The sequence below is a fragment of the Pangasianodon hypophthalmus genome, chromosome 9, assembly GCF_027358585.1.
Source record: "Pangasianodon hypophthalmus isolate fPanHyp1 chromosome 9, fPanHyp1.pri, whole genome shotgun sequence".
Taxonomy (NCBI): Eukaryota; Metazoa; Chordata; class Actinopteri; order Siluriformes; family Pangasiidae; genus Pangasianodon; species Pangasianodon hypophthalmus.
Window position 1 is genome coordinate 16932345 of NC_069718.1, and position 24806 is coordinate 16957150.

General features: G+C 39.2%; 1 protein-coding gene across 1 annotated transcript; it reads left to right on the forward strand.

Annotated features, from left to right (window-relative positions):
- Positions 1 to 84: 84 nt before the first annotated feature.
- LOC113529940 (circadian-associated transcriptional repressor) lies at positions 85 to 13095 on the forward strand. The gene is made up of 6 exons (XM_026919553.3): positions 85 to 682; positions 3228 to 3672; positions 4455 to 4530; positions 6980 to 7058; positions 9112 to 9241; positions 11483 to 13095. Exons 2-6 carry the CDS (start codon positions 3235 to 3237, stop codon positions 11897 to 11899), a joined length of 1140 nt encoding a protein of 379 aa, XP_026775354.3. The 5' UTR covers positions 85 to 682; positions 3228 to 3234; the 3' UTR covers positions 11900 to 13095.
- Positions 13096 to 24806: the final 11711 nt, after the last annotated feature.

Below are 24806 nucleotides of genomic sequence, written 5' to 3' on the forward strand. Positions count from 1 at the left end.
GGGGAAAGTCTTGCTGTGGTTCTTCATGTAAATATTTGCGGTCAGTTTGTAATAGACTGTTTATTTGCGGCTTGGAAACGAACAAATCTACACGCATCAGAATGTAATTCCCGTGAAACAGTGCTCTAGGACACAGTGTACTGTTTTCATAGCGAACACTAATGCATTTGTAAACCTTCTATTTTGTTGTGGATGTCGTTGAATGGACGGATTATGCTGTGTTTGAATATGGCGATCGGATAGCTGCTCTCTCTCAGAGGCCATTCGCATCAGCCTCACTGATCTAATGAGGCGTGAATAAGTTTGCCACTGGGAGCAAAAACAGAGCCGCCGAGTTGACAGTCCGTCCGGCTGTTGCTGGAGTGAAACTGATCCGCGTGTCCACGTGCTTTCTGTATTTCCATGTCATTTGCATATGGAAGCTCGACTCGCCTATCGCCCACGGCCGCCTCTACACACGAACCTTATTGGTCAGCTCGGGCTGTGGAGACGCGAATGGGAGAGCCCGGCGTGTTTGTGCCCGCCCCCGCAGACACGTTGCCTGGGGAGCAGTAACACGGGCCTCTCAGTCGCAGCTCCGCATCACGGAAAAGCACGAAGCTCAGCGACTCGCTGCTCGCCGTGTCCTGGATTTACCTCTGAAACAAAGGAAAGCGCACCATTCCCTGATATCCTCAAAAAGGTACGACAGCGTTCATAATAATAAAACAAACCTCCTTTGACATTTGCAGTGACTCTGGAAAGCAGATATTTAGCGCATGAATGTACACAATGCTGTAAGTGAAGAGATGTGAAGAGAGGAGTTTAGAGGAGTTGCCTGGAGCTATGCAGTGAACCTGGCGCTGATTGTTGTTCACACTCCTGCATGCGTTTTACAGATGTGAAGTGTCTTCCAGCTTACACAGCCCCTTCTGATAACTCTGTAGACCAAAACATGGCGCCTTTCTTTTTCTTTCTGAAAGCTCGAATATGAGCACATATTTACTCTGGGCTTGTAAGGAATGCGGAACTCTAGACTAAAAACAAACCCAGATGCATTTTCTACACATGTTTCTGTAATGTGGGATTGACACGCAGCCTGGAATCACATGCTGTCTGGGGAGTTAGTGAGCCGAGGCTGCGTTAAGGTGAGGTGTTGTCTCCAGTGCCCCACCCTCTTTAATCCTACAGGTAATAAGCTATTGATGCTGGATACTTCTCGCGGTTTCGTTTAATTGTCTTTGCTTTAAACACGTTTCATCACCTTGGATGATCTTTGACTGCCGTGGCCACGTCCTACATCGCAGGCTTTACTAAACACTATGAAACTAGTGGAGCACTATTCTGACACAGGCTACTGTTTAATAGTATAGCATGCGGCTACTGTTTAATAGTATAGCTGTGCTGGATGTAATCTGAGGTTTATAATCTGAACTTTCCCCGAGTGTTTTCGATGCCGTTATGTTGAGGTGATGTTGGAAAGGATTTATTTGTCCTGGTTGTTGGTAATAGCACTGCCAAGGCTGGGCTTTGTGGGGTTCTAGGCTGTGGTGCGCCACTTTCCTGCTTTGAAACGTTTGAAAGTTGAACAAAATTCACTAGATGGAAATGGAGCCATTAGTAATTCATCTCCTTTCAGAGGCGTTTTACTGCTGTGTCTCTGGCGCTCGGTTACATAATGTGCACTTTATTATTCGACAGCATGTGCTCACTGATCTAGTCATAATCAGTTTAAAAAAAAAAAAAAAAAAAGAAAGGCTAGACATATCCAAGTGATAAGATAAAAGTTGCACATGACCCAATTCTAATACTATAGAGCAAGAAGTTGGAGAGAGTATTGGAGTATTGTGCATGATTCCTAGGTTATGTTTCCAGTTTTAAAATAAAATGTATAAAGAAACTAAAACATGTTTTCTGCAGTCTCTTTTTTATTCACTGTTTTTGAAGGAAAGTGCAGAATCTGGATTAATATGTCCTGTTTTTGTCTTATTATTTATGCATCTTTTAGACATAGGAAGTCAAAAAAAAGCTGTTTTTCTTTATGAAACAAATGTTTCAGCTGTTTGTATAAATAAGCTGCCTATAGAGAGTGAACAGCTTCCTCCTGTGTCCTCATTGCTACCTACTAGATAAGTGGTCTGATGGTGAAACCCTCGTGTGAATTACTATGAAAAAGCTTTTCCCTGCTGACATAGGGAATAGCACACTTCATGCTTACTCTCTGTCCTATGTTGCATAACCAGGAATAATGACATTTAAAATTCCAAGTAAATCCCCCAGTTAATTATTATGTCTTCTACAGCATTCTCATTAGTGAAAAGCATAATAATGCTGTGAATGCTGAATGCATCAAACTGAAAAAAAAAAGTCTGTCTTGATTTATTTTCTGTCCTGTTACAAAACCAGCTTTTGTGCTCATCAGCTCCAAATGCTTTTAAAATTCTGTTCCTAAGTGGGACTCTGCTACCCATATTTCATGTAATAAATGTCAGCGTTGCAGCTCCATTAAAATGGCTGTCGTCAAGGGACTATTGTTTCCATCTCATGGTGGCTGTCATGGCTGCTGTGATCTAGTCTTACTGAATGAGCAGTTGAGGCTCTTGGTGCATGTTTTCAGCCACCTGGTTAGTCAAGAGGCTCCATCCATGAAGGTTTTATAATGAGGAGAAAATACATCCCAGTTATTTTTAATCTGTAAATGTGGTAATCTACAAATATGAGTACATCTATCCATAAGAAATTATTTATACACCCAAAACGGGCTATATACCTATACCTGCATGTAGATTGAACATAGTTCTTGTTCGATTAGTACACCACCTTAAATACCCAATGTATAGTCAGATTACCAGGTAAGGGTCAGTCACAGACCGCATGTTGTTTAATTATTTAATGGAATGGGACATGTGGTGGATTTCTGTGTTTGGGAAGCAGCAGTAAGTCTTCTATATGGACACTGCTTGTCTGCAGTGTGGAGACCGGATGACTGACTGGTCTGTGCCTTACACACATGCTTAGCCTTGCATCTTTCACTGTAAATGCTTGCATGGCTGTTAATCTCCCTGATTGTTTCTGATAGTTGACTATATTTTAAACAATCAGAAAAAAAAAGAATTAGAATGGTAAAGACTGTAAGAACTAGAGTTTCATTCTCCATATTCTACCTGTACATGTCCTCATACAAGGTTTTTCATTGTATTAATTGTCTTTCTGTTATACTTACACTAGGCCTCTTCTCCTTTCCACAGGCCAGTAATGAAGCGGCCGAGGATGTCATCAGATTCAGACTATTCCATTGACTGGCTGGCCAGTGATGATGACGAGGACAATGACAGTGAGCTGGAGACTGAATGTGATCGAGAACTGGACACACTGCCCACCGCTCCTGCAGCTCAGAACAGCTGTGGCCCTCAAACCTGCAGGAAAAGCAGTGACATCTCAGTGAAGGGTAAGGAGGACAGGAGCTGCAGGAGCAGCCCCCCCTCCAGCCCAACCAGCTCTTTCAGCACTGGAGACAGGGAGCCTTCACCATCGGGACAGGAAGACATGTCTAGCCACAGCTGCACCCCGGGAAGCCCTAAAGGCAAAAGCAGACAGGCGCAGAAGAGAGCGCGGTGCCTGCCAGTGCCAGAGCAAAAAGAAAAGCAGCTCACAGCCAGCCCAACAGAGAAGGACAAGCTGTTTGCATGCAAGGTGAGGCATGTTGACTTTCAGGCATATTCAGTGCAAGGAAAGTGCCAGTTTTACAGAGAAGGGCCCTTATCACCCACATGATCTAGATTCACACCCAAGCAGAACAAATGTTAGAAATAAGCATTATGAAACTATTTCAAGAAGGCCTTCTCCCTTCTGTCTAGTTGAAGAAGCTGAAGAAACTGTCTGAGTTTTGTGAGTCAACAGTACTTATTTCATTTATAGGATGCCATAAAACACCAGTACTGCTGTATAGTGCTATGGTGAAAGGTCAATAATTCATTTTGTTCTGCCTTTGTAAGCTTGTTGTTGACCCTGTATATGTGTGTGTGTGTGTGTGTGTATATATATATATATATATATATATATATATATATATATATATATATATATAGTGTGTGTGTGTGTGTGTGTATGTGTGTGTATATATATATATATATATATATATATATATATATATATATATATATATATATATATATATATATATATATATATATATATATAATGTGTGTATACACATATATATATACAGGGTCCGAAATATGAGGTGCAAAAAATCTACATGAATTTCATATTTAATTATAAAAAAAATGGATTTTTAGAGAAATTTGGATTTAAAAAATAAATACACACTGTTGCACACTGAAAATGCATTCCCTTCAGAAACAAAAACTGTTTTGAAAACATGTCCTCAGGACACTTACAACAGTGGAGTTATTCTCTATCAGATAATGACTAGTGTTACAAAAAGATGTTGAATGATGGTTTTTGTTTGACAGTGTGTGGAGTTGCAGTGCTATATTCACCCACTCTCCTCAATCCTGAATGGCCTTCGTTCTGGCAGATACAGAGAACGTGAGTAGCAGCTTTCTCTAAAAATTCTTCTTACGTTGTTCTCTAGCGAGGGTTTTCAGCTGCAGTCCTGGGCTCACACAACCCTACCCAGGGCTTTCCCTACTTTTCCTTACGACAGTCTCATTCGATTCCATGCCACAGTACCAGAGGTCACCGTAGCCAAAATACTGCCTCACTTCTGGTTCATGTGAATTCTCACCTGGAGCCCATACTTCCATATTTACCTCCAGCATTTGCACCCTGGTTTCCTATAGCTCTTCTTGGCCCTTATTTTTCTGGATGTGCTTCTCTGGTTTGTGCCTTGGATTATTGTCTTGTCTTTGCCTTTTTGCCTAGCCTGTTGTATTTGTCTAACCTTTTCAAAACAAGATGTAGTCAGTGAATTGGAAAGAATGTTTGTGAGGTTCTCAGGATCCTGTCTATACAAATTATTCAAGTGTTTTATATGATTGTCAGTCAAGGGCCTCTTTTTATGAAATCAAAAAGTTATTTGATGTTGACTGATGAAAATTACCAAGCTCTATCTGAAAGTGCACGCTCACTCACTTATTCGTTAATTACTATATAGACTGTTCTGTATAGAGCACTATATAGGGCATCAGAAAGGGAGACAGTGAACCAAATTAATAGATGTACAAATTCACAAACACATGACATATATGTATTATACAAATGTATACACAAGTGGAACATCAATAAAAGTATTATACATTGACACAAGATGTCATGATAAACTGAAACCATGAAAACAGTGGTAAATGTGATTTCATGCAATAAATGTGCATATTATTTACCTATTATTTCTATTATCCAGCTAACAATTTTAGGTTGGTAGAAAGGTTTCTGACTCTTACAATTCTAGGAGCCTTTTGGTTCTACGAACATTCAATGTCACGTGTACTTCAGTGTCCTGAAAATATTTTTTTACTTAAAGTTTATAAATGCTCCTACAATGAATGACAACAATTTTCGTTGTCAAAACGTTAGCAGTAATCTTTCCATAACTTTCCGATAAACTTTTCTGTTAGCTGGGTAGCAGCTGTCTGTCAGGGTTAGTGGTTGTTAAACACTAATTTTGCTTGCATTTATATATGAGGTTAGCCAGTCCAGTGTCCTCAAATAAAAAGATTTTTATGCATCAACAGTCCAAAAATGACACCCAAAATAATGCAGTATATGGGGAGTAGGGAATTAACACAGCTCCTGACTGTCCAATGATGTCTAGAAGACCGGCTAATGTATGATTATTTATAATTAGTGGATCAGGTGTGTTGGTAGTAGGGAAAGTGTCAAATTCTGCAGAGAGCATCTGCTCTTTAGGAGCCTCTTTAAAGCTGATTTGTGGATTTTATTGAAAGCATGACCATTAGGTTGATCAGTGAATTTCTTCAGAACAGCAGGCTAGGGCACATTTCCAAGGCATGATCTGTGTTACTGAGATGGCTAGGGTAATGTGTGCACGGAACACTGTTTGATGCAAGCCTATGAAGCCTTTTATGGGCTGTCTTAATGCAATTGGTCAATGGTATGTGATAAAATATTTTGATCTGGAAATTCCTAAAAAAAATTCACATGTTAAAGATGCAGTGAAGATTTCAGAGGTATAGGCAAGTGACAGGTTAAAGGAAAAACCAACAAAAGTGTCTTAGTAAGGTGTGTAGCCTTGCTAAGCTCCAATTCAAAAGTTCCTGAAACTATACTGGATTGTTGAACACCGTTCTTTCAAAAGATATTGATTGGTGTGTTGATTGTGGTGATGGAGAGCTCTGTTTAGAATGTTGCTCCCATAGGTGTTTTTTTTTTTTTTTGTTGGATTGAGATCTGATGACTGTGAAGGCCGTAGCATAAGATTTATGTAATTCTCATATTCGTTAATCCATTCAGTGAGCCCTCGTACGATCTGCTGAAAGAGGCCACTCCCAACAGCATAAGAGAACCACCATTCTTTCCTTTAATTTGTCACCTGTCTGTATATCATTGTTTTTCTCTCTAATGCTCACTAGGTGGAATAAAACACTCAACTGGACTGTGTGTGTTTGCATATTAGCTGTGAAATTACATTGGCTTCAGCATTTTTGCTTGTGAAAAGCAGTGGTTAGAGGACTGCTGAAACGTCAACAAGTCAGACACACGCACACTACCACATGGTATTAAGCCCAGTAGATGCTGAATGTTACATTTTGTTGGCTAGGTTTTAGCTCCGCATGGTTTGGTGGGCATGTAGACAGGCTGTGAGCCAGACGAGCATTCACGAGCAGTCGTACTGGGATCTCCGTCAAAGCCGGAGCTCCGCGTGACCCCAGACTTCCTGGCCACAGAGACACAGAGTCTGCCCTCCCACTCACTTCACAAGAACCCATCTGCTGCACAGGCACAGCCCAGCCTGTCAGAGACAAGGCTCTAGAACTAGTGTTAAAAACAAAAAAAATAAAGTGGTTTCCTTTCACAGGGCTCAGCACTTTCCAGGAGAGTGTAGCCATGGATCGGATCCAGAGAATAATGGGGGTCCTTCAGAATCCTTGCATGGGGTAAGAGCTTTCCTCCTTGTCCTATAGTCATCATATACTCTTTGATGGGTTTCACCCATGTGTGTCGCAAGTGTCTATATATTAGAGATGTAACCAAATACAAATTATTATTATTATTAAATTAACATGATTCGGATTGAACAGATAATGTGTCCTAAATGAATACAAACACAGATAAGAATAGCAGGTGCTGTATTTTTTCATTAGAAGGTTTACCAGAAAGCTTGAGACTAGATCCCATGGGAAGCAACAATAATGTGATGTAGCTGAGGAACTGTCCAAGTTTAGGAGTCGAATAAATTTATGTTCTGCAAATTACTATTTGTTGTTATATTTTATGAATGAAAAATGATGACTTCTTCTAGCAGTACTTTTCAGTGTTTCTTCAGTGTTTCTTCAATGTTCTGGGAAAAAAAAAGTATAGACCACACCCACTTCAGGTTTAAAGTTAGTTTGTTTGTTTATCTGTTTGTTTGTTTGTTTGCTTGCCCTGCACTTTAGCAATATTTGTGAGTGCTGTGCAGAAAAAGCCACAGGACTTTGAGTACTGCACTCAGTGTTGAGGCACTAGGAGGCTCCTGTTGGTGTTGTAGGTGTGTCCCAGCAGGCCTTCTTGTGCTCTGGACTCTATAAGTGACACTGAGAAAGGGAGAGCTGTGACTCAGGCTGTATGACCACAACGGGAGAGCCATTCAGCCCCGTTAGACCAGTCACTATGAGGTCCATTCTGGAAATAACCTTACAACCAATCGATTAGCTGTCGTGTGGCGAGACCATGTAATGTTCTGCAATGTAGCTGTTGGGAGGTGGAAAGTCTTTTGTCGCTTTATATGACTTGCCATCCTAGCATGAGTCAGAGTGGGAAATGGACACATCATTCTCAATTCTGAGAACAGGATTTGGCACAAAGCCTGGCTCTTTTCTTTGTTGCATTGTGCTGCACTGTAAAAAGCCTATTCTTCTTGAATTGCGTTGTAGTTCTTAGAATATCTAGTATGAGAGTGTAGTCGGGGTTAAATCCAGTTATACTACAGTGATCCTGCTCTCATGAAAAATTCTGATGAATTTGATTAAGAAAGGGTGATGTGGTTGGATTTAACTTAGTTTTACACAACGGAAGTGCAAAGAAGATACGTAAGGTAACGTAAGGTAAGGTAACGTATAAACGCAACCCACCCCGAAGCTAACCTTGACCTTTGTAACTTTTCATACAAATACAGATTTCACTTGAATTGTTAAGAATTTGCAAGCTTCAGTCCATGTTGCATGCAACCGGCCCAATACAATATTGGGACATGGCTGTCACTTGAAATGAATAGCGAGTGATTTTAAAGCTCTCCCCCTGTTGAGAATTGAGCCAACATGGCCCCAGTTGACCCAGCAGCTGCTGGAGAGAGAGACTAAACGGAAGAGAGGCCACCTCCCTGTGGGCACACACAGCATGGGGTGGCAAAGAGAAGCCGTTGTGAGCCCCTCCCTTGGGTTGAACAATTTTGCCAGCTGGCAGCCACTCAGAGCAAGGCCTCAATGCTGGCAAGATGATCAAATTAACTTTCCTGGCAAGGGTCATATTGGATAATGCATCATGTAAATTTAATAGGGCTAGGACAGGTAGAATCTGGTCCTATGATTTACATTAATCTACATTAAACATCTGCTGAATCCTGTTAGAAGTCAATGAACAGTAGCTTGTGTGTGGGAGGATATTCAAGTCTGCGTCATTTTTCCTCAGGGCAACTGTTCCTCTTTGTATGCAGCGTGGCTGCCAGTGTTTCGCTGTAGGCTTACGCACCTATTTTTAGAAGCGAGAGAAACATTGTGCACTGTGCCACGTGTAAGCATAAACATGTGTGAGCTGTATTTGTAGCAAGACATGCTTTTGCATCCAGTGCTACCAGTTAAGTTCAGCAAGAGAAACCAGACTTTCACACTTACTCAGATAGCGTGCTGTGCTGCCTCAGAACATGCCTGTGGTCAGAACTCATGCCACATTCTTAATTCTAGTTACATGTGGGTTGTCCTTTCTAAATTTCAATCATCCTGTGTCGTGCAGTGGACGGTATATTGACATCATCCTGAAAATGGAGGAAATGTTGAAGACCTGGTTCCCTAACGTAAAACCCAGCCACCAAACCACTGCTGTGGAGCTGACACAAGAGACCGCACTGCTGAAAAAACCCAAGGTAATGTGTTTTGCTATTGAGGCTCTCACATGTACTGTATGTTTTGAAACAGAACTCTTGGCAGAACATGCATATGTGCATTGATATGTTGGACTAGGAGGGTGCCATGTGTAAACTGTGTGCATTTAGTGATTTAAGAGAGTGGGTGCCACACTAATGCACATTTGAAACCAAAGGTAATTTCATACCAGCGTTCCTCACCAAGACAGGCCAGTCACGAACATGGCTAAGGTAGACAGAAAAGACAGCCTAAAATACCCATTATTCTTTAATCACTGACCTAGGGAGGAACAGGTCAGGCAGGCAGGGATTAAAACCTCTTTCTACAGTTGTAAAGTACACATATTTCTCATGTTCCCTAAGAACAGAGGTAATTTAGAGAAGAAAAGGTCCCAGTGAACAGCTACACCCGACACTCTACATAAAAACTCTACACTCAAAAAAAAAAAAAAAAAAAAAAAAAACGTTGGCTCCATTTTAAAAATTGAGGCAAAAATTTGAACAGATCTTTTAATGAAATCCCAGCTAAATTGTGCTATTGTCAGACTAACACTACTAGATTATGTGGTAATATTGTGCTTCAGCCTTTGAAAGGTAAATTATATTGAACCAGTTTAACGTACAAGGCTAATGGAATACAAAGACACTGTCATGATTCAAACCCTGATCTCCTGATTGTAAGGAAAACACTGTACTACCACACCAACTCAAGAACTACTACTTTTCATTTTCCCTCAAAAACACCAAAGGGAATTGGTAGCTTGGGTCTACGTATTGTCCACTCTTTTTGAATTAGTATTTTTTATTTTGTAGGGTTGAAGTTGTGTGTATTTGCTAGCTGCTTTCAGTTTGTGTCAGCAGGTAGGAGTGGAATAAAATGCTAGTTACCCAATTAACATGTTTATCTCCATGATCAATTTCACAATGCCTGATCGGCCGAGCAAAAAAATATGATAGAAGGTTTTTTTTTGTTTTTTTTTGGTGTTGCGCCTAAATATTATAGTTGACTTGACTCTGATTAAGTGGATGCAAAATTGTGCAAATAGGATTTGAAAATGTATCCAGATAAATCCAGATTTCACTTTCAATTTTGTTGAACTGTCTATTTGAAATAAATGTAACAAACCATAATTTATATGAAGAATTTATGGTTTATTTACCAAGCGTCAGTATCATTATTTAGAGTGTATACACATTTCCTGGAGCCACTTCTAATTCTGGCTGTTAGACTCTCAACCTTATAAATTGTTGAGTATCAGATTTATATGTTGAGTCTATGCCTAACTTCATTTATAGCACAGCTTGGTTTTACCAAAGATATAGTGTATTTATTTTCTAATATTAAATATATTGACTTAAATGTTGGGGCAATGATTTTTAAGTCAGCACAACTTCTGTAATATTATAGGGCCTGACTGAGTCAATAAAATACTATATGTAGAAAATACTCCAGTCTCAGTAATTCTTCAGAAAGAAACACAAGTTTGGGAACATCAACATACAGTGTGACAAGACAAGGCAGTGTCTCTAGTGCAGGTGTGTGTTCCCATGTTCCCATGTGTATCCTCATCCACCGTACCCGCCAGTAATATTTATAAAAATATTGTATACTTATATACTTTATACTTTACTTTATATACAATAATTCAAATTTCCACTCAAACAATAGGAGAAACTAATCATCTTTGTTCCAACCGAAAATCAATTGTCAAAAATACTGACACTCTTTAAGGAATATTTTTAAAATAAATGTGAACAAATTGTTGTTCCCCAGGAACACTGTTGTTGCCTTTAACTAGTTCTGTGTTCCCAGGGTGTAAATATGAGGTTGCATGCATATAAAATGCCTTTGTAATTTATTACCATTGGAAAAATCAAAGAACATACAGCACAGAGGCAAATGGTTGTTGACCTGCACAAATGAGGTAATGGATATAAAAATACATAAGCAGTTTTAATAACAAGTACAGTGTGAACCATAACAAAATGTTATGTAACAGCTGGATATTTGCCAGTTATTCTCTCGTGACACAATATTATTTATAATGGTGCAGATAATTTTGAAACAATGTTGAAAAATTGCATGCACACACACACACTCTCTCTCTCTCTCTCTCTCTCTCTCATTTTTATGAAGGGTGGCAATAATTCCAGAGCACAGTCTATATATTTGAAATAGAGAAGTAAAATCCCTGTCATCTTCCCCTTCTCTGTCTCTCTCTCTATCTGTCTCTGTCACAGTTGTCCTCGGCTCCAGTCCCCATTTCTGCTGGTCTCTTCAACTCTGGCACTGCTGGTGCTTCTCCTGTGGCTGCTAAGGCCATACGGGTCAGTAACCTCATCCTCCCAGCACCTTACTCTGCCACCAATCTGAAATGGCTCCACACATCTCCCATCTGCTCACCCACTGCTGAGCAGGGCCAGCGCACAGTCCGGAACTTGCTAACAGCACGCAGGGACGAGGACGTGACACAGGACAACTCAGTTTCCTCCACTATAGACACCCCTGAACTTAACATGGACTCTGTGCCTAGTCATCCGCCTCCAGGAAAGATCAGTGCCCCATGCCTGGAGAGACTACTGAAATCCACAGAGAGCATCATCAACCACAAAGCCCCCAGGGGGATGAGCAATATGGGCTCTGGCACCTTGTCCTAGTCCACAGAGACTGGGCTTTGGGTAATCAGAGCCTAAACAGCAGGCACTCATATTATCTCATGCCAGTGCACTCGAGCGCACCCCAGCGCAAGCCCCCTGCTTCATTTCAGCCTTCAGGGGACACACAGAGCATAGCTATGGCCAAGCCTAGCACCTAGACTGACATGGCCCTCACATACACATGCATCAGCGTGTCACTGGTGTGGCAGTGCGTCCTCATCTAACTTGGGTTTGTCGGCTTTGAATCCTTTCGGGTGTATTACACTTTGTCTCCCAGATATGCCTGGTGAGACAGAGGACTGGTGGCTTGATGTGTAGAGGCAGCATATTGGTATCTGTGAATAAAGGAAAACATTACTTCAGAAAGGGATGGGAAAAGCAGGAGTAATGCATTTCTAGGGAACACTTCAGATATTCCAATGTGTCAGTGATCTCCATTGTAGTTGTACATAAAACATGTGGGATGAATGTGAATTTTGCTTCTGTTTATTTTTCATCCGCTCCACTGGAGTCAGTTGATGTGACTGTTACTTCATAGGTATAAACTTCAAGCTAAGATTTTGGTACAACGGTTCTACCTCAATCTGACACAATGTCAATGGTTGTGTATAGAACGAATAAGAACTAATGTTCGCTGACATAGAATCAGAAAGAGGGAGCCTGCTAAGATCAAGGTGAGCCAGAATTGCCTGTAGTGCCGGGGTCTTGGGTATGAGCCTTTTTCTCTGCAAGGAAAAGCTCCACAGGCCTGATTGGTGCCAATGTATAGAATGTGAACTGCAAATTTCTTTTTTTTTTTTTTTTTTTTTTTTTTTTGATCTTTCTTTCAGTTAGCGTCTCCAAGTTTTAGGGCATCCAGTGCCTGTTTAATTTGATGTCAAGCTGTGCCTGTACACTGGTTTTGAAATGAATGAGAACCACCTGGAATACCTGCAACCTCTGAAGGATGGACTAGAGTGAATCAGTCAGGAACCGTCAAAACTCCTGGCATCAGATACATAGCTTAAATGTTTGCAGACTCTGTGGTCAAGTGGGACAGTGACATTTCTGTTTGCTACAGAGTAGATAATAGACTGAGAGGGAGCTATTCAGTTTTGTGTAAAAATTTGAGGTTGTTAATCTACCCTTGCAAAGTGGCCTTTACAGTGTGATATTTTATACTTTCTAAATAAATGTGGTTATATTTGTTTGGCGTATTTCCACTGCCTGTGTTCCATTTTTATCTTTCATGGCACTTCTTGTTCATTCAAAATTCACTGCTATCCTAATGGTGCATCTTTTTAAACTGAAGTACTGCAGTGGAACTAGTTTGGGTAATTATAAAATGCAAGGCCTTATGACCTCTGAATACAATGATCTTGTACATACATACATACATACATACATACATACATACATACATGTATGTGTGCCACAATTTTAGTCAGCCTGAATAAGCTCACTAAAACATACATAAAACCTAACTGGCACATACCAGAGCCTAAATTACGCCATGTAATAAAGCACAACATGACCTTAAAAACTGATTCTATCATCGGTTGGAGGATATTGAATAGTATTGAAGTGGTCTCATGATTAACTACCCTTGAATATCTGCCAGGAAGAAGGTCAGATGGGAGAGGGACCTTCAAAACTACATCCTCAAGAAAACAAAAAGTTCTTTAGCGTGAATTGTTCAACTGGGCTTCTCTTTTACATCCTCCCACAGTTGGTTGGTCTGCTGATCTGTCTATCTGACCAGTGGTGGCTGGTGGTTTTTAAATAGGGGAAACACAGGTGTCTGTTATAGAATTATATATCTATATATATCTGTGTGTGTGTTCTATTTTTTCTGTTTCTTCTGTTGGTCTGGCATCCTGTTTAATGTTCAGTCTCGCCTCATAAGTAAGAGCATAAAAAGGCTTTTCCAAAATCAGGTCAACAAAATTATTAGTGTATGCCATGTTGCTCTAAAAAGCAGCTAGGCTGCTAACTAGCTAGCTAAATTTCACTGAAAAAGGTAGGGACAACTGGCTAGACCTATAAATAAACAAACAGCAAAAAAAGAATTGCAAATAATCAAACAAATTTATTTGCAAAAGCTACCAATTACAAAGATAAAATAACAAGCTATACAAGTTAAAAAATGTTATGAATTAGACTAATGACCACTACTGCAGCTCCGAGCCCTCTGTCAGACTGACACAGATATGTTTGTTTAAGAGATGTCAGTCATGTTCATTACTGTTTCAATGATTGGCAGTTGGTTATGACGTTCCGCCCCTTGGAGAGATCTCCCAATAATCATACAGAGAAGCCGTGCATCCAGGCGGGACAAGCGAAGTGCCAATAAACATTGAGATAATTCACTGTATTCCTATCAGTGCACCTTCACCTGTGCACGTGTCACACCCATGCAAGCCTTCACCTTCATTTTTTAGAAATCAGTTGTGCTAATTTGGCTGTATGTTTGGGGTTGTTGAAATGTCTGGCTTCTCCCCAGGTTCAGTTTTTGACTGATGAGATCAAAGTCTCCTCTAAAATATGCTGGTACTTCACTCCATTCATGTTTCCTTTGATGACATGTAATGCCCTAGTGCCATTTGTAGAGAAGCAGCCCCATATCATAATGCTGCCTGCACTGTGCTTCAGTGTGTGTATGGTGTTTTTAGGGATCATACAGGCAACCCTTCTTTCTCCAGACCTGACAAGCTGAATTATTGCCAAATAGTTCTGCTTTTGTTTTGTCTTTTCTTTCCAAAAGGAGTCTGATTTGTATAAAGGTTTGTGCATGGTGTGTAGAAATGGCAATGATTGGGGTGCAGTTCGTTGCTTATTCTCCGTGTAACTGTTGTTCCTGCTGCTTTCAGGTTGCCCTGCAATGTTCGAGTGACTGCTGGCTTTTCTCTTACCTCCCTTATCATTAGTCTGAGAGCACGTTGTGAAATCTCGCATGGCACACCTGACTGGGGATGATTAGTTGTGGTTGCATGAACTTTCCACCTACATATTATCAAACCAATTGTACTGACAGGTGATATTTAAGGTCTTTGCTATGGCTCTGTACCTTTTTCCATTCGAGTGTTTTTTTATAGTGTTGTCCTGAGAACTTAGGAACCTAATTCACATTCACCACAATTGCTACTTTTGCATGGAATCTTCCCAACTAATGGCAACATTTAATTAAGTGCAATTTGCAGAACACTTTTTTTTTTGTTCAGTTCAGTTTTTAAACATATCTTTATGATTATGAATACAGTTTGTAATGTAATATTTATATTTATAAGTACAAAGTCAAAAGACATGGTGTATAAATATGAAGTGAATATATGCAAAAACAAGTGGTCAAATACTTAGTTCCCCTCACAGTACTTAATTCCTTAATTACTTACTTACCTGTTTATGTTGACTTTATATTTCTAATAATCAATCAATCAATCAATCAACCATTAAACCATTCTAGGGTAATACCTGTAGCACTCTAGGGTAATACCTGTTGATCTATGAACTATTTGTAATTATGTTTTGTTGTTTAACAGTAATTATCAGCCACCCTTGCTCAAACTTCTTGTAGATGACACGGATATGACAATGTTAATTTGATTCATTTATCTAATTATTTGGGTCATGTTCTCCTTTTGCAAAAATTGTTTTACAGTCTAAAAGGTAGAAAGAAGTTGAATTTAATTATTTAATTACATCAGTGTCAACGAATGTTTATCATACGGTGCATGAGACTTTTATGCTTATAGGAATGACTGAAAAGGCAGCTAAAGTGGCTACTTTAATTGTTTATATGATGATTATCAGCCAAAATCATATTATCATGGCATTTCTTCATTGTGTAGTAAAAACAAAAATGTCCTTAATTCCTATGAATATGATGTATACGATTTGGTGGCCAAACCTGACACATCAGTCAATTATATCCTCTGACAGTATGTAAGTAAGACATGGTTTATGTCTGATTTTTGGGAACAGTACATTATACCTCAGAGGAGGATGCTTTTGCATAACAGGAAACCAGCTGAATTCTGCATACTAAAGCCCCCGTCATTTGTTTGTCCAAGAAATGAAGCAAAATGACAGACAATGAAGCAAAATGACAAAACGTCACTTTACAGTGGTCAGAGTAAACCAATGGAGCATCTGGCAAGAGTGAAGTGAAGTGAAGTGACTTGTGGCCAAGTATGGTGACCCATACTAGGAATTTGTGCTCTGCATTTAACCCATCCAAGTGCACACACACAGTAGTGAACACACACACAGTAGTGAACACACACCCGGAGCAGTGGGCAGCCTTTTTTTTTGCTGCGGCGCCCAGGGAGCAGTTGGGGGTTCGGTGCCTTGCTCAAGGGTCTCACCTCAGTCGTGGTATTGAAGGTGGGAGAGAGCGCTGGTCATTCACTCCCCCCACCTACAATCCCTGCTAGACCCAAGACTCGAACCCACAACCTTCAGGTTCACCTTCGGGTTGCAAATCCGAATCTCTATCCATTAGGCCACGACTGCCCTAATGGATGCCCTAATGGATGCCCTAATGGATGCCCTAATGGATGCCCTAATGGATGCCCTAAGAGTATAATAATACTCTAATCTTTTGGAGTGATAATAAGAATGCTAAATCATGAAGATTTCTTCTTGATTTGGACTTTTTCATGAAGATCAGGCCATCCCTCCTGTCCTTTCCCTCCCTCATTGGGCTCCTAATACTGCCAATGACTTCTCCTGGCTCACTGAGGAAAGTCCTTGTGAATAGAAAAAAAATGACAAAGCGACAACTTACAATGTTTAATACTATACAGAGTTCACATGAATGGGATGAAAAATGTAATGAACAAAAACACAACAAACACTACATTCTAAAATTGTCCACTGGGTAAAAGACCCTACACTCATTTTATTGTGCAGAGAGTTTGTTAGTAAAGCCCCTCAAATGTCACTTAATAGCTATTATTCTAAATAAGGGACGCTATTGTCTAAGTGCATTCATTCAGTGTCCTTCGGCTTCCTCTCCTTTGAAGCTGTTCCACACATCCTTCAAATCCATTTGTTATATCTCAAAGTAAGATGTTTAATGAATTCGAGGGATTTTTTCATTTTATTAATGCTGTATGTTTGGCAAGGTCATGTAAAATTGAGCTCACTGAAGGACATGGTTAATAGATTCTGTCTTCATGTGTATTTTAGAGAGAGAAATGGAGAGATGGAGTGATAGACTGCATACAGTGGAGGGCTAGAAGCCATCATTTATAGAAAGGCCAAGCAGAAGACATTTCCGTTCACTTAAAGCATGACAACCAGAAGCAGAAAGTCCAAATATGAGCTTTTGTGAATTGTCCTGATGCCTGGGTGTGTGAATTAAGGGAATAATGACTGCTGAGCACAATAAATAGATTCTGAATAATCATGTTATCTTTGGGGAAGTTACTAATTGTTAAATCATTTCAGCTTTCAGCAAAATAATGACCTCCCCTCAATATAACTACAGCTGTATGAGATCAATAGGTAGGAAATTGCAGCCAGGCATACCAAAGCACAAGATCAGCACTATATAGTACCATAAAAAGGTCTGTATAATTTTATATATAACTTAAATTAACTATATCTTTTTATATGTCTTTATACATATGTGGCAAAGGCAGCTAGAACAAAAACAGTAGTCTTTTCATTCTGAATTGCCCTTGATTTGTGCACCTGCTGTGTCTGAAATGAAATGCCACATGGCTGATTGAAAAGGAAACAGATTCTTTCTAAAGGTTTCTGCTCCTTTAAGCCATGGCTTGTGTCACTGAGTTTTAGATATTCAGCCTGATATTCGGTGGTTATAAAAGCATTTTAGATTAGATTAGATTCAACTATATTGTTATTGAGCAGAGTACAAGTACAGAGCCAATGAAATGCAGTTAGCATCTAACCAAAAGTGCAAATAGCAATTTGTCTATATATATATATATATATATGTATGTATATATACACACATACATACATACATGCATATGCATGGTATGAGGTAGAGAAAGTAGAGACCAGCTCAGTGCAAATGACAAGGCGTACAAATATAGAAGGTGCATTGTATAGAGAAATGAGGTGTATATATAGCTGTTAGAGAAAGTAGAGACCAGCTCAGTGCAAATATAGAAGTGCATTGTACAGACAAGTGTACAATGTAGTGTAATTAGTAATGTGCAAGGAGGCAAGTTCAGAATGATGTGTAAAGGCAAGTTACCATGGTAGTGCATATGACAAGAGACAGTATCGTACAGTACAGTTTTTTTTTGTTGTTTTTTTTTAAACATGGGTCAGAATGGGGGTGTACTCTTCAGCACCCAAGTTCAGAATTCAGAAGGCTTACAGCTGATGGGAAGAAACTGTTCCTGAGGCTGCTAGTGTGACAGAGAAGACTCCTGTAGCGTTTTCCAGATGGTAGAGGAGTAAACAAACCATGGTTGGGGTGAGAGGTGTCTTTGATTATACTTCTCACCCTCCGTAAGCAGCGTTTGTGATGATTGTCTTTGATGGAAGGTAGCTGGACACCAGTGATGTATTGGGCAGTTTTCACCACCCGCTGGAGGGCCTTCTGATCTGAGACAGTGCAAAAAAAGTGGAATATCTAATGAAACAATGGCATAAATGTGAGTGAATGACCAGCACAGCATCGTTGACTGTTCTTTCAATAGGCACACCTTTAGTGCCGAAACACCTTCAGTTAAGACAATTTATTTTAGAATGACACAAATAAATGGAATTAAGTAATATTAAAAGCTCTTTGTGGCTTTGGTATGTCTGCTGATGTGTTAATTGTGTGTGGTTGAACAGATGTGATTCTATTTAAAATTTTTCAATGGATGTTTCTAGTAACATACAACTCTATTTGAACCTTTGATTGAATTTGGAAAAACTTGGCACCAGATTTAGATAAATTTACATTACTATTAAAAGTGAGGTGTGTTTACTTTCTGCAAATCCAACTGCATTCCATGCAAATGCTTTTGCACCTCAACAAATAACTTCAGACTGATGTAGTTTGAACCAGTTTTTTTTTTTTTTGCCAGCAAGATATAGTGTGATTTGCCCTCAGAGAAAGCACTCCCAAACACAGCAATAACTGTTACTGTGATTTATACTTATTTGAAAGCAGTGTCATATTTGATTTGCCCTAAATTAAAGTTTCAGTTCAACTGAATGGAGATAACTTTCATGTTCCCAGAATTAGAAAATTGCTCATTACACTGTTAAGAGTTTCAACAGGCAATTCATTCTCACCATATGGAGATAATGATCTAATTTTCGCAGAGGACCTCACACCTCTTACTGGTCTTCTTTTTATAGATGTAAAAAAAAAAGTACCCAGGGAGCAAGTTATTATAATAATTACAGCTTTCGCATCAGCCAAACACAAACAGGTCTGTTTTTGTCTGATTGGGTCTCTGCAGCTTAAAGGCCCTTGATGTAGACCAAAAGAGAATCAGCAGAGGGGTTTTTAGCTTTATTGAACTAAGCCACTGCATGAAGGATGTGAGGTTGATCAAATGCAGAGCAGACACCAAAGTCAGCCACTAACAAATGTGTCTTGGGATATATTTTGCAGGTTAAAAAGATAAATAATTATTAATAATTAAACATTCAACATGATCACATTTGGCAAATATGTAATACCGTAATCAGAGGCACAGACATGATTACATTATAGCTTAGCCTATGCTTTCTGTCTGTTGGTAACCAATGTGCACTAGGTTGCTAATGACCAGATCTAGTAGGCATTGTGTGCCAGCCATAGTTAACATCTGAAGTGTTAATTTCCTATTTGGATTCCTTGTTCAAGTGACCATTGTCTGGCATCCTCCTACAAAGCATTTATTAAGAATAACTGAGTGCTCAGCTTTGTTTCAATATTAGTAAATAGAAAGAACAATCCATTGAAAACTAAAAAGAGAGATGGCAAAGAGATCATCTCAGATCAAGTGTTTGCTGCAGGTGTCTACTCAGTGATGAAAAATTGGGTGAGTTTGGTGAACTTCATCAGTAGAGTTCCCTAATATATATTTAGGAAAAACAGAGATGCTGTAACACTTGGTATATTTTAAGCCAAAGCTTTAGGAAACTGCAGTAACTGCAGCCTGTAGATGGTCAGTCAATTTTTGTGTGCTCTGGAAATTCTTATTTAAGAATGAGAATGAGTTTTATTTTTGAGAAGTAATGTTTTAAGCATTACAGTATAGACAGTAAAAGGAAATAGAACAGGAATAATGGCAGTGATAAAGAAGCAAAACCTCTAATATCCCCACCTCTAACAATAACAAATATAAACAGGAATAAATAGTACTTTTTTTAAAGATATACACACAACATTCATATTAACACAAATCATAATAAAGAGCCAAAACTGTTGTATCTGTTGTAAATTCATATTGAAAATATAACTCACATTTTCTTGTGTTGCTGCTCATAACATCACTAGCTAGGTTTGGACTCTAAACCTCTGACATTACAGGGAGTCTTCTAAAATATACAGCTTTCTTTTCCTTTGTAGCCAAAAGGTGTTTCATTTCCTTTAACTCCCATTTTTTTCTCCAATTCTTTTTATGCAGTGGTTTGTTACCTTCCAAAAAAAAAAAAAAAAAGAAAGGTCATTTATTCATCCTATTGCCTAATATTGCTTAAGACTGCAGTAAGACTAAGCAAATGTCCTTTGTATCCATTTGTACAAATAAGTAACCATACATGTACACTACACTATGTGTATTTACTTTATTAAAATAAATAAACTAATAAAAACATTAGATAATTATTTAGCATATGTGAGGTGGTGGACACATACAGAAAGAGAGAGAGAGAGAAAGGTGGATATCACTAGAGACTAATTTAAGCAACTCTACATCAACTGGTTCTACCCACTGACATCAGCAAATCCCATGGTAACTACTGTGTTAAGGCTCTGAAGCAATGCTTAAAAAAATCACACAACTAGATTTGAAAAAAAAAAAGAATAAACCCTCCATGCAGCCGTATATGACTAATAGCTAGTTCCTGTTTCCTGCCCATTTGAAGGAATTAGGCTGATGAAGCATGAGCCCTGGATTTTTATTCACAGGTGAGTTAAAAGTAGATGAACAAGCATGCATGTGTGTGATATTAGTATCAAGAGAATTTAATTCCAATTATTCAGATACACATTCTCCAGACAAGCTCCAGCAACCTCACACCATATGTGACCACTGTGATTAGAATATATATGATTCAGTTTCTACCATATTCAAGTCTGGTCAAGTCACACCTCTGCTTATCTCACTCACATTTGAACCTACTAATGCTAGACCTGTTTCCCTCCTTCTATTCCTTCCCAGACCTGGAATGTGCAGTGCTTCTACAGCTATCTTCGTAACTTCCACTAAATGCCCTCCCGGATGCCAAACAGTCTGGTTACAAGGCCATGCATTCTACGGAAATGGCCGTCCCTTACAGTCACTGAGGCTTTAGACAATGCCAGAGAGAACTCTGTTTTCATCCTTCTTGAGCAGTCTGTTGTCATTACACTGATCATTCACCAGATTCTCATTTCCATTGATAGGATCTGTGCTCTGAGTGAAATGATTCTCATTATACCCACCACATAGCTTGGAAAGGTTTAGTTTCGTCACCTTACAGCATTACTACTGGAGTCCCTCAGGGGTCAGTACTATGAAACTCAACTTTGACAAAACCGATAAAACCGCTATACGTATCATCCCCCTGTCACCACAGTCACAGTCCATTGAGCACAAGGATCCTGTAAATTTCTTCTCCATAACATCAGAATACAGAATCTGCTCAACTTCTTATACACACACTAGTTATATCTAGACTTCAGAGTTGGATCATAACCTCCCAAATTTCTCTCACAGAGGTCACTCCACTGGCTTTCTGTTGCAGCACAAATCAAATTCTTTGTATTCTAGGACCTATATTCACAATGAATATATTTTTTTTCCAAGAGTAATTAACAAAGGTTTTTAGAGCTAACAGCAGGTCCAAAGGGCGGCATGGTGGTACAGGGGGGTAGAGTTGCTGCCTCAGAGATCCACAGTCCCTGGGTTACTGTCTGTATGGAGTTTCGCATGTTTACCTCATGTACAGCAGGTCCTCCATTTTCCTCTCACCTCCCAGAAACATGCAAGTAAGTGGATTGGCTATGTTAAATTGCCCTGTGGTGAAAATGAGCATGCATGGTGTCCTGAGTTGGAATAGCATCCCATCCAGGCTGTCCTGCCTCACGCCCAGTGTTCCTGGAATAGGGATTCACATAACCCTGACCAGGATAAAGCAGTTACTGAAGATGAAGGAATGAAAAATGTAGGCCCTATATATGTGAAAATTTACTGTAGGGGTATTCCAATGGCATTGGGCTTTAAAAAGGTATCCTGGTTGTGGATTTGTAAGGGCAGTTTCCTCACCTATTAAGTAAAACAGTACCACCAGAGACTGGTAGTCTGGGTATGTTTTAAGAAGAAGTTCTTAGCTACCATCTTTTAGTGCCCCTTGGGAGAATTCTTAGTGGTGAATACAGGTGTCGAAGGGCTCTGCATCCTTGTTCAAAACTACTTTCGTACCAACTCAAGTCTTCAACGTCTCAGAGCCTGGCATGTACGTTTAAGGTCTAAGCATGCTTAATGCAAGATTGGGCTGCTTAGGTGTCCTGGCTCTTTAGTGGTTTAATTCTTGTTTTTAATGTATTGACATTATTACCACCTAGTCAACACTTGCACTTGTACAAACTAGAGTCTGACTCTCTTTCAGGTTATGAATCCTTACAGAGGTACTAGGTTCATTGTGTCAGTGTGCCTTCAACTGTTTGCATGTTTTGTAAGTCCCTCTGGATAAGAATGTAAATGTAAATGTTAATGTATTCCACAATAGAACAAAGACTGACAAAGGCATACAGTATAATAATATGATAACAAAAGTTATTGTAGACTGAACAATCATTCTCAGTCTGGCACATGTATAGTAGTGCCTTCAACCCAGATAAAGTGAAGAAGCTCAATAGCTCTCCAGAGACTTAATGTTCCACATATCTTCTCAGAAAATGTCTGACTGTCAAGGGCAATAGAGATCAACCACTAGAGGGTAGAAGAAAACAGTGTAAACCTGTAGCTTTCTTTTCTTTTTCTTTTTTTCCAGTGGAGTACTTAGGTGATTTAGTCAGTGGCCAACTGCCACAGCAGGCATATAAACACAACTTTGGCCAAGGCTTTACATAACACAGAAGCTGTGCTGAGGTTGTATAGGATCTGGGTTGGAGTGGTCCTTGTCCACAGATACTAGACCAACTTTCCCTTTTCAGGGTAATAGTTGCATAACGAAAACAAAAACCTTGCATATGATAATCAGAGAAAAGCAGGTTACACCAAGACACATTTGGGCTCCCATAACACAGAATAAGCAAAGCATTGTGAATAGACACTTCCATTAAGCAGCTTTTCTAAGAATAGGAGCACATGCTGCTCCTCTACCAATGCATAATGAAGAAAGCCCTCCAGGATTTCATCTCCTCTCCATGATCATCAAGACCCAAATATAACCAGTGAGTTTCTTCCATGAATGATTAAGAGGCCTCCATCCTCACTCACATATATCAGAGTAAAATTGTAATTTCCCCTGAGATCTGTGAACACATTATTAGCCAGTTTGCCTCAGGTACATATATATATATGTATATATATATATATATATATATATATATATATATATATATATATATATATATATATATATATATATATATATACACAAATAGAATACATAAATAGTAAAATATCTGTCAATATTTTCTAGACAGAGTGCATTTATGCAGTTATAGAAATACAAGATATGTATTTGTTATTGTTGGCATCTGAATGATGGGGATAAGGGGTGGTTTACACTATTCACATCACATATTCATTGACATGCCACCCACACACTTTCTGTGAATGTTGCCACTGTGGTAATTCAAGTGACAGAGCTTGGCTCCCATGTTCAAAAGACAGAATCTATGAGTAGTTGTCAAGGATTATATGAAATCTGTTCCAAAATACTATTCCAAAATACCCTGCACATTACACACTTTTTTAATTGGACAGTGTGGCTTTTTTCAGATTCGGAAATTTTAGCCACCTGCCAAGAAAAAAGTAATTACATAAAACCTTCAGTTATTCCGTATGAATTCAGCTTCATCATTAAGGCACCTAGAACTTTTCTCTGAGCTCCAGTGGGGGCAGCATTTCTGCATTAGATCAGTGTATTAAAACAAATTGACAGAGGGCCTGTAAAATGTTAATGAAGACCAAACCCAAAGCACTGTTGATGAAAATAAAACTTTAAAAGTCTTTAGAAAATTGCTTCTTTGTGTTATTATATCTCTTGGCAGTTTGGAGCATCTGTGCATGAATGCTGAATGACGCTTGATAAAGACTCCATTGAGGTGAGAAATGCTGGTTGTACTTCACCTCTCCTAAATGCCAGGGATTGTGTATAACACCTGAATAATGTGCATGTGTGCTAAGATACTCCAACAAGGTCACAAAGTGATATTACTATTACTATTAATGAGAGTAGTCATTATAAATACTGCTGTCATACAACAATCAGCCCCTTTTCCCCTCTGCCTGCATGCGAGACTACACAAACACGATATTGAGCTCTCCGCTTAATATATTGTGGCTGTTGTTGGAGCTGCACATGTCCTGCCCTACAAAGCTGTGAATAGCCCCCTCTTATTTACATTCTACATTGGTGTGTTCATTAGCCTTGAGTCAGTTCTGCACACTCTGTTGTTTGTATTTTGGACATTTAATTCTAACATGCTCTAGGGAGTTATGTGACCTTGCCTGTGCTACAAGGATACTATTTACTGTCTAATTTCACTCAGTTGCTTCTTTTGTAAGTAAGTCGTTATACCTCATTCACC